Raw genomic sequence first — 16,005 nt, forward strand, 5'->3', positions numbered from 1 at the left:
ACAGCGCCACGTGGCCATTGTTCAGAAGCATAGTGGGCTCACCTTCACTCCAGGGACCTCCAGCTTTCTCCAATATCTGCCTCCTGGGCCTGACCCCCTCCCAGCCTTCTCTGAATCATCGGGAAATACAGACTTGGGGTGCGGGCCTGACTGTCCCCCATCTCCCCCAGCCTGCTCCTAATACCCCTTTCCTGGAGACCTCAGGCAGGAGGGGCCATGCTCCATCCCCACGCTGCTCCCCACCTGGGACCCCCAGTAAGGCCTCGTTGAGACTCATGTCCTGGCTTGCACCAGGGGGCCAGCCCAGGCGTCCTCCTTGCTGGCACCAAGTGCTGTTTCTCTCCAGGGGCCAGGTGTCTTCGGGCCCCTGATCGTAAACACTAGGGTCTCACAGATCACCGGAGGGAAAGGTGCTTGAGCCAGAAGAGGCACCAGGACCCTGAGGAAACCTCTGAGTCTTGTCTCCTATTCCAGCTTGTCCTGAGGCTCGAGTTCACAGTGTTGCTTACATTATTACTCTCTTCTTCTCTTCTGCAAGCGGGTGTGGGTGAAATATGCTTGTGGCGTTAGATGAGCGCATACTACATGACCCCACTGTTTGTGGGCAGGGAGATCCAGGTCCCCACAGTGAAAGTCACCCTGGAACCTAGGCCAAGGTCAGCGGCTGCCAGGGTTTGGAAGCCGAGCTGACAGCAATCCAGTGTACAGTGGATGGGATTAGCTTTAGCCCGTCCCACACCGTGATTTGATGAGAACATATTTATAAGAATGAAGTATGTCTCTAGGTCATTAGAAAGCAGCCGCTGTGAAATATAATATAAAATCAGCAGTAATTTTAGAAATGGTAACATGTCATGGAGGGATACTGCATTGTGAGAAGTTTCTAGGGGCCAATGAGGAATCAAGAAGGAAAGTCAGAAAGAAGGAATGGGCAGATCTTCAGCCCCTCCAGGGGAGGGGAGCTCTATCTCTGGTGTGGCTATTGTCCCAGCCTGATGACTATTTCTTTCCTGAAGTTTCCTGACCCCTCCTGTGCCCTAGGCACTGTGCTAGGTTCTGGAGCCCCTGCCTCTTCTCCAGCCTCCTTCCATGCAGGGGCACACTGTGCTCAGCACACCCTGGCCTGACTGGCTTTTCTGTTCCTTAAACAGTCCAACTCATCCCTGCCTCAGGGCCTTTGTACATGCTATCCTCTTTCTGTCCAGGATGCCAATTCCTTTCATCTTTTCACCACTGGCTCCTTATCGTATAGCTCTCCAGCCAAGTTACCTCTTTCTTTCAAAGATTTTATTTATTTATTTGAGACAGAGAGAATGAGAGAGAGAGAGCACACGAGAGGGGGGAGGGTCAGAGGGAGAAGCAGACTCCCTGCCGAGCAGGGAGCCCGATGCGGGACTCGATCCAGGGACTCCAGGATCATGACCTGAGCCGAAGGCAGTCGCTCAACCAACTGAGCCACCCAGGCGCCCCTCTTTCTTGATGAATCTCACTCACTCTGTATCCTGTTCTTATTTATTCTGCTTTCTTTTTTTTTTTTTAAAGATTATTTATTTATTTATTTGACAGAGAGGGAGATAGCGAGAGCAGGAACACAAGCAGGGGGAGTGGGAGAGGGAGAAGCAGGCCTCCTGCCGAGCAGGGAGCCGGATGTGGAACTCGATCCCAGGACCCTGGGATCACGACCCGAGCCGAAGGCAGATGCTTAACGACTGAGCCATCCAGGCGCCCTGCTTTATTTTCTTTACAGCTCTTGACCACTCTCTGAAATTTTTATTTAGTTGTGTATTGTTTGTGCCTCACGAACTGGAATGTAAGGTCCATGAGAACAGGAATTTTGCTTGTCTTGTTCTCCACTAGATCCTAAAAGCCATCCTACAGTAATGGCTCCTGGCACATGGTAGGTGATCAGTAACTATTCATTGATGAATCAAGTGCCACCACTCTGTTGAGCACCCCTCGATGCCAGGCACTGTGCAGGGCACTGCGGAACTGTAAGGAAATTGACAATTTACTGTGCTGCCGGACATACTGGATTTCATTTCATGTTCACAAGCGCCTCGTTAGGAGGGAACTGATATTGTTTCCATACTGTAAACTAGAGAATGAAGTCCGTACATGTAGATAGCCTGCCGTAGTCGATGATATCACTGTTGCCAATTACTTGCTGCCTTAACTTGAAAGAGTTCCTGCCTCCCTGCCCCAGTCACAGCAGGTCTGGCCAGGTGGCTTACAAGGGAAGGAGCCCTCGCCAGGAGTTTCAAAAGTCATCCACCATTGTTCTTTCCCTCTGCCACGAGAGCATGTCCCGTTCCTTCAGGTTGGACCTCAGAAGGAGGATGGCTTGAATCAGCCTCGGCTGGCTGGCCGCTGATGTCTAACCCGAGTGAGAAATGACCCGTGGTGGTTGTAAGCCGCTGGGAACTGGGGTTGTGTTACCACGGCATACCTTCGTGAGTGCTGGTCGATACACTGGCTGTGGAAGTTTCGGGAAGGGAAAGCTTTCCCCCTAGCTAACCAGGGCACATCTCTGGTTAGCTCGAGGTGGCTTGAAGAAGAGATGGGAGGGGTTTATGAGACCAGGACGCTGGTGTCTTGTTTTCCTGTGCCCACCACGAAAGCAGGCATCTGGGAAAGTCATTTCATCTCCCCAAGCCTCGATTTCCCTGTCTGTAAGAGGGAGGTTAAGGGGACCGCTGGGATTATTTTAAGGCTCAAATGAGCTAACGTGGGAGAGTGCCCAGCCCTCCATAGAGGTTTGTTGGCTGAGTGAACGAATGTACAAATGAATAAATAAACACTTGCAGTCTGGTGCCCAAGAATGATCCGGCTTATAAAACAGTCTCTTTTGATTTGGGTTATTACAAAAAGCGGTCTCCTCAGGGTTGAGCACCACTGCAAAAGCTGATAAAGTGAGCGTTTCTGAACCTGTGAAATCGAGATGGTGGTGACCCCGGCAAGGGGCGGCCCTCCCACGAGTGTCATTCTGCAGCAGGCTCCGGCCTCTCCCACCCGAGGCAGGGTGGAAGAGCGGGTGGCAGCTGGAGCCCCTGAAAAGAGAAAGGCAGGCTCCAGTGCCCCTGTTCTCTTCTGAATGCTGCTCCTCGGGATGCAGGATCCCAGGAACAGGGCAATTGATTTCTGTATGGCAGACACAAAGGCCCACACGACATGGGAGCTGGAGAGATGCTGCGACAGTCCATCAATGCTGGGCATGGTGTTCGACCTGCATCCTTTTCAAAGAAGGCAGCCCACCAGTCGGCTTGGTACCCCTTGGTGAATTCTGAAAATCCAGGCACTGAGAAATACTTCTTCTTGTCAATTAACTGAACCACAGATTCAGCTCAAGGAGCACATAGTTGCTGCCGAATTGCCTGTGTAACAATGTCAGGTCAACCGACAACCGCAGGACTCGGTGAGATACACGGGAAAGGGGGAGATGGGCTAATGTTTACTGAGCATCTACTATGTGCCAGGATCTTGTAGACATATCTCCATTTGTAGTAACTGAGCGAGGTGGGTACTATCATGAACAGGGAAGGAATAGAGGCTTGGGAGTCTGAGTAGCAGGACTAGGGCTGCAGGGCTCAGAAGGGGCAGAGCCTGGACTCAGATCAGCATTGTCTGATCCCTGGAGCTGCGTTTCCCACTCTGCTGCTCCCCACCACCTTGCACAGCCACCCAATGGTTAAATGGTCATACAACGGGGCTGGCTGCACATTCTGCTGCATCGTTCTCTTGGGGCAGGACTGGATTGAGCCAGGTGGGTGCCTGGGGAAGGGGCTGCTTTTATTGAGATGTTTGTTCACATATGGGTAGATAAGAAGTTGTTGTGGGCTGAATTATATCCCCTAAAAATATGCTTTGGAGTCTTCGCCCCCAGGACCTCCGAATGTGACCTTATTTGGAAATAGGGCCTTTGCAGAGATAAGCACATGAAAATAAGGTCATGACAGTGGGCCCTAACCCAGTATGATGTGTGTCCTTGCACAAAGGGGAAATTTGGACACAGACAGACATGCAAGAGTGGACACGTGTGAAGAGACACAGGGAAGTGGAGGGAGAGGACTGGAGGGAGGCTCTGTAAGCTAAGGAATGCCAAGGACTGCCAGGACCGCTAGAAGCTGGGAGAGAGGCCTGGGAGGAACAGCCTCAGAAGGAACCAGCCCTGCCAACACCTTGAGCTCAGACTTCTGGCTTCCAGAACGGTGAGAGGATGCATTTCTGTTATATTAAGCCACCAAGTTCATGGTACTTTGTTCTGGCGGCCCTAGGACACTAATATAGGGACCCAGGAGTGGCTCCAGCTTCCCCTATCTTGTTGGGGCATTCTGCTTAGACAGGCCACTTCCTCAGCAAAACGAAAGCCCTGCCGCTTGAACAGCTTGACCTTCGTCACGGGGCTTTGGTGACAACAGTGACACTGATATACCTCCTGGAATTCATCCCCACCCTGAGGGAGCTGTGCTGCCGGGGTGCGGGGGGGAAGGGGGGAGTGGACTGATGCTCGGCCCGCAGGCTCTGCACAGGCTAGCTGTAGGGACAGCAGAGAGAGACCACAGAAAGGCGCATGCTCACTCCTAACCCTGTCCCGTCCCCCGGATTATTATTAAAATCTCAAAATTAGAATTTTAATTAATGAATCAATTGCTTATTAACATTCAAACATCTCCATTTACTTAAGTTTTTCATGTGGTGAAGGCGACGGGCTGAGTAGCTGGGGGATCCCACTTATGTTCCAATGTCAAACGGCAGAAGAAGACCCCAGTGGACCTCAGCACATTAGTCATTGAAATTCACCCTTTTCACGATCGTCATTTAGGTGTCTAGACAAAATCAGAGCGAGAGCCACCCTCTCCTCCTTCAGGTCATCTCAGAAATGTGAGGTGTTCTGGTCTTTGTGTGATATTGTTTCCAATAACTGGCTTTTTAGAGGAAGAAGTGGAGATTAATGAGCCACATGAAAATGAGATAATGAGCCACCAGTTTCCATATATTAGAGATGGTGAAATACGTTAATGGCTTAAATGAAGCTAATCTATAAGATTAAGAATATAGAAGACAATTTTAAGGGCAGAAACTCCATACTGAGTTTTTGGCAGCTGATTAGAATCCTGAACCTTCCCTGTGTTTTAGGAAAGAGGCTGAAGGTGGCGTGGCTGGCCGGGGAGGATGAGTCTGGCATCAGAAACCTGGGGGAGGTGTCCCAGCCCTGCGGCTCAGCGCGGTGTGACCTTGAGCCCTGACTCAGCTTCTCTGAGGTCCCCATTTCTCCTCTGCCTTGCTCTCGGAAGCACTGTGAACAGAGACGTGTTCAAGGGCTTGCCAACTGTGAATGGTAGGAAACGCAAGGCCAAGGGGATTTGAACAGACTGAGCAGTGGAAACCCTCTGAGGTAACTGGGAAGCACAGCTTCTTAAACAAAACACTTTAAAAGAGGAAAACTACAGGCCTCAGGGTGAGCTTTCCAGCCAATCCCTGCCCACATGGTAGGGGAGAGAACCTTCAGACTTTGTGTTCCTAAGCTGCCTGCCATTACTGTCCCCCCTTCAAAAGAGCGGTGACAACTGAGAAGCCACGTTGGCAGGGAGGCGCTCAGCTGCGCTTCTCAGCAGACAAGTAAGCTGGTGTGGATCTGGGACGACTGTGCTCAGGGAAGGAGCGGAGCTCTGGAAGGCCACCTCCAGCCCTGTCCCATCCTCCCCACGGGGTCCCATGGCCTCCGCAGGCTCCTGTTTCTTTGTGGGCACACACGCGGATCTTGATGGGGGGGGTCGAGGCTCACGTGTGTTCTGCAGGGGCCCCTTGCCTCTTGAATGTAGGACATTTGGGTTTCAGGTTTCTTGACAGCCCCTCTTCTGGAGCCATGGCCTCTGTCATGGCCACCAGGACGGAAAAGTGTGCCCGCTGGTACCCGCCTGCAGCCCCGCGGGGCTCCACCGAGGCAGGCAGCCAGGCCTCCCAGCCTCCCTTGCAGACCTCCTACCCCTTTTCTTAACCTCTGTTTTCTCAGATGCAATGTGACAATACTAGAACCTTCCTGGTAGGGTTGTTGAGAGAATTAAAAAGTTCTTAGACCATTGTTAGCATTCAATAAATGTCAACCATTATTAGTGTTGTTATTATATTACTATTAATAATAATAACAAACTAGAATTCTGGGGCTCATCCTTGATGCGTTGCTCTCTCACGCCCTGTTTTTAATTAATCAGCAAGTCCTAGAATGTCTACTTTCTGCATTTTGCTACTGGTGTTCTGTGTTATAGGAATGATAAAGTACACAGTATCGGGGACAAGTTTCAATGCAGCGCATCTGAACACATAGATCATGATATTTTATAATGGAATTTCACTGTGTGAATGACTGCAAACGCCTGAAGCCATAATTCTGCAATAATTACCATATCTTTGAGAACTTTCTGCACCATCAGTGAGAAAACAGAATTTGAAATTACCAAACAAAATCATCTTGAAAACCGGGTTTCTTCAGAGCCAATTTACTCTTTTCTAAGCCTGCCTGCTGATAAGAGGTGGTATATATATTCTGGCATAACAATAATATGCTTGGCCTCCTCAAATTACTTGTTCTGCAAGAACGAAAAATCTCTCAATTCCACATATCTAAATCCTTTTATCATATCTCAGAATCCCCTCTATTAAAAGTACAGTGAGACCGAGAAAACCAGTCCCCCATATCTGAGCATTTAACTGACTCACCAGGCTGTGCTCAGGACTCACCTTCTCTTCAGAAGGAAGGCACACAAAGAGGAAGCTCCTTATACATCCCGAGCAAACAACTGTCACAACCATCCCATTTGTGAGGAAGATGAGTCACCAAGGTCTCAAAAAACAACAACAAAACAAAAAAAACCAACCCTATAAAGTCTATTTTTATCAGTTTGTGAATAGATTTTGGAAACCCCCAAATTTCTAGGACACTTCATTTTCAATATGATCCATTTCCTTGTCATTCAGTCCTTTTCTGCTACTCAGTTGGTTAATACTACATAATACTAAGTAACCATCACCGTGTCTCTGCATGAAGGGAAACCAAGGCACTCAAATCTCTGATCTACCAGCTTTGTCCAGTCCTCAGTCTCACTTAGCTCCCTCCTGCTCCCAGCTTTTGTACCTGCTGTTCTCTCTGCCTAGAAAATTCTCTCTCTTCCCTGTCTTTGCTTGACGAACTCCTGCTTATCCTTCAGGATTCATTTTCTCCAGGAAGCACTCCCCGACCCGACCCTCAATCAGAGCTGGTTGTTCCTCTTTACCAGGCCCTCCCACACTGTCCCCTGCTTCCTAAACTCTTAGGACTTACATATCACACTCTGCCCATGAAATGGCAACTCTGAAGACAGGACTGCCCCCATCTTGTTCACCATTGTGTCCCCAATGTCTAGCAAATTGCCTACTCATAATGAGCACTTAATAAATATCTAAAGGATGAACACATAAGTAATTTGACAATAGGTAAACTGTAAAATATTTTCATAACTGCCTTATAATAAAATCCTCAAGTTTCAAATAAAATACTTAATAGCATTTAATGACGTATTTTTAATCTGAGATAATTACAAAGTCAATCAGAATATACCCATTCTTAATTTAAGCCAAGTTTGTTCTATTAATTTAATGGAGTTGGCTAAATAGAAACTCAAATAAGTGCTTGTTAATTATACTAATTAAAAAATGGTTGAATTAAAATATACGAGCTACGTAAAACCTAGTTAAAATCTGAAGTTACTGGGACGCCTGGGTGGCTCAGGCAGTGAAGCGTCTGCCTTGGGCTCAGGTCATGATCCCAGGGTCCTGGGATCGAGCCCTGCATCGGGCTCCCTGCTCAGCGGGGAGCCTGCTTCTCCCTCTCCCTCTGCTTGTGCTCTCTCTGTCAAATAAATAAAATCTTAAAAAAAGAAATCTGAAGTTACTATGTGCATGTAAGGTAGCTTCTCAAAGGGACAGCTTTTGTTGCCTTAGTTATTTGTGGGGTTTCTCTGAGTGAATTTCAAGATATCTGATGCAACACCTTTTGGTAATGGGGGAAGGGGAGGGTGGAGTGCTGTATCTCTGGAGCTTTGTTTCTTCTCAACTCTTCGCAGTGTACAACTGGGAAATGTTAGAGCCAGTAAAAAAAGGAGATACTATATCCTACTATCCCTTAAGAATCCATTTGTGGGTCTCCCAGACGTATGAAGAAAGCCAACAGAAGATGTCCTAAGATTTCTTCCTCACTTTATGCTCTGTGTTGTTTCATAAAGAAGCCGACTTGCCCCACACGTCATTAGTGGCATTTACTTCGATAATCCTAGAATTTGTATTTCAGCTCAAGTGACTTCCTTAGATAAGCTTTCCCTGAACCCCTCACCAGGTCAAATCCTACATTTCCTTTCCCAGAATCACAGACTTTTACAATTTTTTAAAAAACAATTTGATTAATCTACCAAATTTCTCCAGAACTCTAGAACTCAGTTCTCTGTGAGGACAGGAATATCTGGTTTTGCTCACCACTGAATCCCCAGGGCCCAGAACAGAGTCTTGTGTGAAATAGGTACTCAAAAACAAAGAACAAAACAACAACAACAACAACAAAAACCCCCAAAAAACAAAACACAAACCCAGAGACCTGATAAGTAAATGATCACAGATGCCACTTTTCCCTAAGTGCATTAGTTGAGTTCAACAAATTCCAACTTTCCTTTTGATGGTGATAGGAACAGAAATCACCTCACACAGGTGGGAAGTCTAATAAGACATGCTCTTTACAACCAAGTGGAACCCAACGGCTATGCAATGAGAGTGAATTAGAAATGAACCATCCTTTATGAGGAATTTAAGCCTGGGATTAACCTGGGTATTATAGAAAAACTCAAGCTATGACCTTCATTTACCTAACCAGTATGATGTTGCACTAGCACCAGGCACTTGGCAGAAGCAAAACAAATTCTTGTATTAATCATATAAATATATTTTCAAGTGTCATGACTAGCACATAGTCAAAGATAATCAGGTACACAAGGAAATAGAACATCATGAGCACAAATCAGCAGGGTAAGAGATAACAAAAACAGAAATATAAAAACTTTAGATGTTAGAATTATTACAGTTCAAATGCTGGGAAGTTAAGAAATATACTTCTACACTTCTTCATGAAGGAATTAGAACATTTTTTGAGCCAAAGGACAATGAAAATATTACATACCAATACTTGTGGTAAAATGGTGAAGCTACTTCAGAAAATAGTTTGGCAACTCCTCAAAAAGTTAAACATAAGAGTTACCATATGACCCAGAAATTCTACTCCTAGATATATATCCAAGAGAATGGAAAACATATGTTCACACAAATATTCATAGTAGCCAAGAAATGCAAACAACCTAAATGTCCCTCGAGTGATGAATAAACAAAATGTGGTATAGCCATACAATGCAATATTATTCAGACAAAAAGGAATGAAGAACTCATACGTGCTACAACATGATTAAACCTCCAGAACATTATGCTAAGTGAAAGAAACCAGACACAAAAAGCCACAGATGATTCCATTTATGTGAAATATCCAGAATAGGCAAATTCATGGAAACAGAAAGTAGATTAGGGGTTGCCAGGGGCTTGAAGGAGGGGAAAATGGGGAATGACTCTTAATGAGTATGGGGTGTATTTTTGTGGTGATGAAACAATTCTCGAATTAGATAGTAGTGATGGTTGTGCAACTCTGTGAATATACTAAAACCACTGAATTATATACCTTAAAAGGGTAAATTTTATGGTATGTGAATTATATCTCAATTTTAAATTTTGTGGGTTGCAGTAAAAGGAAATTTATAGCCTTAAATGCATATATTCTTGATAGTTTGCTGGTAAGAATACTCTCTAGTTTACTTATTATTCTTACTAGTAAAGTTATGCTTGAAAATATCTGCAAGAAACATGGACCTGTGAAAAGTTTTTTTAAAAGAATCTTTTAAAATATTTAAAAAGAACCAAGTAGAATTCTAGAAATGGAAACAGGAATAACTGAATTAAAAACTTAATGGGAAGATTTAACAAAGATTAGACACAGCTGAAGAGAGAACTGACTAACTTGAAGGTAGGTTGGAAAATAATCACCCTGATTCATGTAGTAAAGTATGTTGCAGTATTCTGTGGTGAAGTGTCAGGATATCTGAATCTTCCTTTCAAATGATTCAGCAACACATGTGTGTACCTATTTACCTGTCTAAATAATAAAGATATAAACATGTTTAGCAAGAGAGGGAGATAAAGCAAACATTGTAACATGTTAACTATTAGTGAATCTTGATGGAGATTTAGATTTCTATCAACTGTTATGTTCCAAAATTTAAAAACTAGCAAAAAGGAAGCATTTACAATAGCACAAAAATATCAAGCATGAGAATATTAAGTCTTTAAAAAAGAAACAGAAGCCCTCTGTGGGGGAGATTATGAGTTTACTGAAGAACACTAAGAGAAGACATAAATGAACATAGAGATATACCATGCCCATGGATTGGAAGACTAAATATAAAGTTTATAAGACAAGACCCATAGAAACATACAGATATACCATGCCCCTAGATTAGAAGATTAAATTTATTTAAAAAATTCCCTAAATTGAAGAATAAATTTAATGCAACTTTGATCAAAATCAAAGAGAGCTTTGAATCACTATATTGTACACCTGAAACTAATATTACACTGCATGTTAAGTAACTGGAATTTAAATAAAAACTTTTTAAAAAATCTAATAGGATTTGGGAAGAACTTGGAAAGGTGCTTCTGAAATGCATATAGAAGAGGAAAGGGCCAAGAAGAGAAAAACACCCTGGGCTTCTGAACACTACACACTACTGTTTTGTTCCTACTTCAGTGGTAGCTCCTTCTCAGCCTCATTCATTGATTCCTCAACTTCTTCTTGATCTTCTTCTGTTAGAATGCCTCAGGGCTTAGGCTTTCAGATTCTCTCCACTGTCACACTCACTCCTTTGGCAATTTTATCCAGTCTCATAGCTTTAAATAACCACAAATCACTAACCCCCAGCCTCCATTCCAATCTAGATCTCTCTCTCTGACTCAACTCTCACATCCAATTGTTTCCTGGGTATCTCCACTTGGGTTATCTAATAGACATCTGAGATTTTAACCTGTCTAAAACTGAATGCCTCCACATTTTCCCTATCTGCAACCTTCCTCATTCCAGTTGATGGCAAGTTCATCTTGAATTTCAACTGCTCCATCCAATACCTTGGGTTTGGCGGTCACTCTTCTCTCTCATATATTTTATCCAACCTATCAACAAATCACTTCTCATGTACCTACACTATGCCTAACCTGGCTTGATCCACCATCAGCTCTTACCTGGATAACTGCAATAGCCTTAATTGGCTTACCTGCCTCACCCCATGGCCCTGCATCCATCTCTCCCCCAAAGCCAACATGATCATTTAGAGCCTTAAGATCATTTTTCACCCTAAAACCTTGTCACAATTTTTATTTCATAGAGGAAAGGCCAAAATGTCTAACAATGGTCTTCTAAAACCTGTATCATCTGGCACTACTCCTTGCTCTTTCCTCCATGACCTCAAATCTCCTACTAATCTCCCCTTTCCTCACTTCACACCAGCCACCATGACTTCCTTGCCCCTCCTCAAATATGCCAAACCTCCTCCCAGTTCACAGTCTTCCCACTAACAGTTCCACTAGCAGTTCCCTCTAGTTCATAACCCAGTTTGCATGGTGAAAATCAGTTTTGGCTTGGGAGTGCACCCAGCATTAGAATATTTTTGAAATGTCCCATATTTCTTCAAAATAATCAGGAATTATTTTAGCTTTTAGTTGGTAATTGTCGAAACTGAGTGATGGGTACACGGAGCCCTTGCACTGTCCTTTCAAATTAATGTAAATCAGGAATAAAAGCATCTCTGGTGATTCTAATGTGCAGTAGGATTGAGAAGCACTGGTCTATGACCCCTAAACTAGATCATTTTCCCATAAATATAAAAATTGAGATATTTCTACTTGAAAGTCTGTCTTAATGAATTAAAAAAATACATATTAGATGAAAAATATCAAATTTATTTTCCAAATACAAGAAAAAAGTATGCATTTGAATTAACTTTGCAATATACATTAACAATAAAAACTCCTGTTCCGTGTCCTACTTGTCTCAACTTAACCCCTAACCAATGGTGGCAGCCACAAGAAAGGAAAGATTTCTGGGCCTTGGTTTGGGGAATCTGAAACTTGGCATGAGACCATAGGAAACAGCTACCCAGGCTATGAAGGGCTTCCTACTGCCTGCTTATCCAAATGCTCTAGAATAGCCATTTGCAGTTTGTCTTCTCACAACTTCACTAATGTTTAACATATTTGGAGGTAAAGTCCAAAGCGTGGAAGAATGAAATTTTCTTCAGTTTCAAAGGAACATTAGTTCATATTTAAGTCTGATAATATTATCAAAGGTGATACCTTTTCTCTTTAAAAAATAAACCAAATGAGTTTATTGGTTTGAAAGAGATTTGTTAATAACCCTGACAAGGAAAAATCAAACCACCACCCTATTTTTGCCATAATAATGAGAATCTATAGGAGGTTAACTTAGTCTTTGGGAAGTGGAACCACAGGAGTTCTACCAAAAATGGCTATGGAGCTTATTAGATGTGATCTGAGGTCCCCTCAGAAGACTGGGGAAGCAGTGAAGATTTGCTTAGTTGCAGACTATTCCCACTCATGCTCACCAGATGGCTATTGATGACATGAAGTTCCCTTATCACCATGCTCAGGTCTTCGTGTAGTTTGACTATGGCATTTTTCACCTCCCCGAGGAGAACCTTAATGGAATTGTTTCCTTCAGGCTCTTTCGGCAGACCTTCAGTTGTCTGAAAACTCGGACAGGACATAGAGGTGCAGTGGTCTACATTTGTGGTGGAAAACTCTGCCCAATTACTGCCAGAAGCAGGACTTGTCTGCTTCCTGGCAGACTCAGAGTTATCTGGAAGACGTTCCAGGAGATTGAGGTTGTCATTTTCCTCTTCATCAGAAGACACTAGGCCCCTAAGAGCTAAGGGGTGATGAGCCCTGGCTGTCTTATCTTCATCCTTAAAGGAGGCAGAAGACTGTTGATGGGACAGAGTCCAGAAGGAAGGTCCAGCCAAAATTGGGTATAAGAGATGAACAGACTTCTCTGGAGAGGTTGAATCAGGAGTTGACACAGATAAAGTGGAAAAGGAGGATGTTCCTTCAGAGGTGGTTGAAACTAAAACGTATAAACGGGAGAGAAAGATTATGTAACATACAAATGAGAGTAATAGCTAAAATAATTTTACAATGTAAAGTCCTATGGGTAAGGTCTCAACATAAATATACTACTTATAATGTTATATGTTAAATATTCATAATAAGCCTAAATAAACCCAAAGCAGGAAGTGGAGAAAATCTAAAGATGTATCATATCCCAATACCGCCATGGAAATGAAACTAACATAGAAGTATCAATATTCGCCTTGACTCTGAACTGTGCCCAACATATTTTTACACTACACTTAACAGAGAGAGCAGAAAAGTAAAGTATTACACCCTATTCTACTGGCTGGTGGCATTTTAAAAGTTGGCATTTAAAGTAGACAGTGTGAGAAAGCTGTAACTTAGATTCCTTCATCTTTTTTTTTTCTTCTACAAAGAATATTATGGCAAAATGAACAACCAACTACAAGTACCCAAAAGCTGTGAAACGAATCTCTTTCTCTAACTGCTCAAATACAGTTGAGACTGAACTCCAAACCACCTGAGACCTGGAACATTTGAGTACACATATATAATTTTTTTTGACCAAGAAACAATAAATAAAATAAAAAGCATTTTAAACCTATTTTCCGTAAAATTAAAATTTTGATAACATTTTAACTCCATTTCAGGCAAAATCATACTCTCTTCTTTTTGCACTTCACTCTAAATCATTATTTCCCAACCCGTGTTCCGAGGAACACTGTGTTCCTTAAGATGTTAAAAGACATTTTGTGAAAACAGGATTGTCAAGTCAGAGAAGACTGGGAAAATGCATATTGTGCCTCTCTTTAAGAGATTAACAATGAACATTAGCACATTGAAAGTTCTGAGAAATCTACAGTAATTTATTCAAGTGGTTTCCAAACTTTCCTTGACACAGAACTGTTTCTTGTCTTGGAATAGCTATTTACACTCATGCGTGTATTAGGTGGTACGCACGGTTCCAATGTCATCGCAGCTAACTAGAGTTGTTACTTTAAAATAATAATTAAAAAAAAAAAGCTGAAGTCATAGAACAGGGAAATTAATGCTGACCCCTTAGCACACATGACTTATATATCATTTTATTTGCTTTACATCTCCATCTCCCTTTAAACTAAATTGAATCTCCTGTAAAAAAAAAAAACATGGCTGGGGCAGGCAGCTTCTATTTTCTGCTTCAAAGCTCCCTGAAGCCCATCTCCAGCTTTTAGGAAAAATTCCAATTACAAGACATTTCGGGGGTGATATGAGTATTCTCAGTCGATGCAGCAGCAGGACACGAAAAGGAAAACAGGAACTTCATCGGCACATGGTCGAGGCAAGAGGAGTGCACAGAAGAATCTAGGTCAGCCTTATCCTGACGTCTGTCCTTGGACTGAAAAGCGGGCATGATGGTGATGGGCATGCTAATGGTGAGAGCCTCAATGCATGTGTGTCCTGAGTCTGGGTGTGCGATGTTTGGGTCACAGCTGTCACCTGACATGTCCCTGCCCCATCCTCCTGTGTTGGTTCTCCTGTTTTCTATATCCCATATCTCTCTCTTTCTTGGTGTACCTCCATTTTGGGGTAGCACATTCTCCAAGAGTTCACTGAAAAAGGATAACACAGTTATGTTAGTCACATGGGCGTGATGTGATTAAGATAACCTGGTTAACTTTAACCTGGTTTCACTTGATGCTAGTGGTTCTCAAAGTGTGGTCCCCCGACACACGGCAGCAGCACTCGGGAATTTGTTAGAAATGAGGTTCTTGGGCCCCATCACTCTAAACGAAATCAGAAATTGGGGTCGTGTCCAGGAAACTGAGGTTCAGCAAGCCTCCGGGTGTTTCTGATGGCTGCCAAAGTCTGAGAATCACTGCTTTCTCCTCTCTGTCCGCCTTTCTTTTGCTTTGTAGCTACAACTGCTAACTGGCTTATCATTGTTTACAGTTTCGTAGCTTCCATTCACAGGCTTTTGCTCATAAAAAGCCACTTCATCTCTAATTGCTGCACACCAATTTACTTTTGTTTCCAAACACACCACAGCTGTAGCAGACACTTCGAGCTGCACTTCAGGGTGCCTCTCCTGCCCATTTAGTTACCCTGCTCCTGCTCGCTCACTCCAGGAGGTATGTGACTATCTTGTTAACATTCATCCTTCCCGTTGAAAATAGAGCTACCATACGATCCAGCAATTGCACTACTGGGTATCCAGTACTGGGTATCCCTACAAATGTAGGGATCCGAAAGGGTACGTGCACCCCGATGTTTATAGCAGCAATGTCCACAGTAGCCAAACTGTGGAAAGAGCCAAGATGTCTATCGACAGATGAATGGATAAAGAAGATGTGGTGCATATATACAATGGAATATTATGCAGCCATCAAAAGGAATGAGATCTTGCCATTTGCAACGACGTGGATGGAACTGGGGGGTGTTATGCTGAGCGAAATAAGTCAATCAGAGAAAGACATTTATCATATGACCTCACTGATAGGAGGAATTCTTTTTTTTTTTTAAAGATTTTATTTATTTATCTATTTGACAGAGAGAAACACAGCGAGAGAGGGAACACAAGCAGGGGGAGTAGGAGAGGGAGAAGCAGGCCTCCCGCTGAGCAGGGAGCCTGACGTGGGGCTCGATCCCAGGACCCTGAGATCATGACCTGAGCCAAAGGCAGACGCTTAATGACTGAGCCACCCAGGCGCCCCGATATGAGGAATTCTTAATCTCAGGAAACAAACTGAGGGTTGCTGGAGTGGGGGG

At 43.7% G+C, this 16,005-nt stretch overlaps 1 protein-coding gene across 1 annotated transcript in view; it reads right to left on the minus strand.

Moving 5' to 3' along the window:
* Positions 1 to 12,177: 12,177 nt before the first annotated feature.
* ENTHD1 (ENTH domain containing 1) overlaps positions 12,178 to 16,005 on the minus strand; it is a 91,903-nt gene continuing 88,075 nt past the window's right edge. Inside the window, exon 6 of the mRNA XM_081822520.1 lies at positions 12,178 to 13,249. Coding sequence (XP_081678646.1) covers positions 12,648 to 13,249 — 602 coding nt within the window. The 3' untranslated portion in view covers positions 12,178 to 12,647. The remainder of the gene's footprint in view (positions 13,250 to 16,005) is intronic.

The sequence above is a fragment of the Leptonychotes weddellii genome, chromosome 5, assembly GCF_054177405.1.
Source record: "Leptonychotes weddellii isolate Sample4059 chromosome 5, ASM5417740v2, whole genome shotgun sequence".
NCBI lineage: Eukaryota > Metazoa > Chordata > Mammalia > Carnivora > Phocidae > Leptonychotes > Leptonychotes weddellii.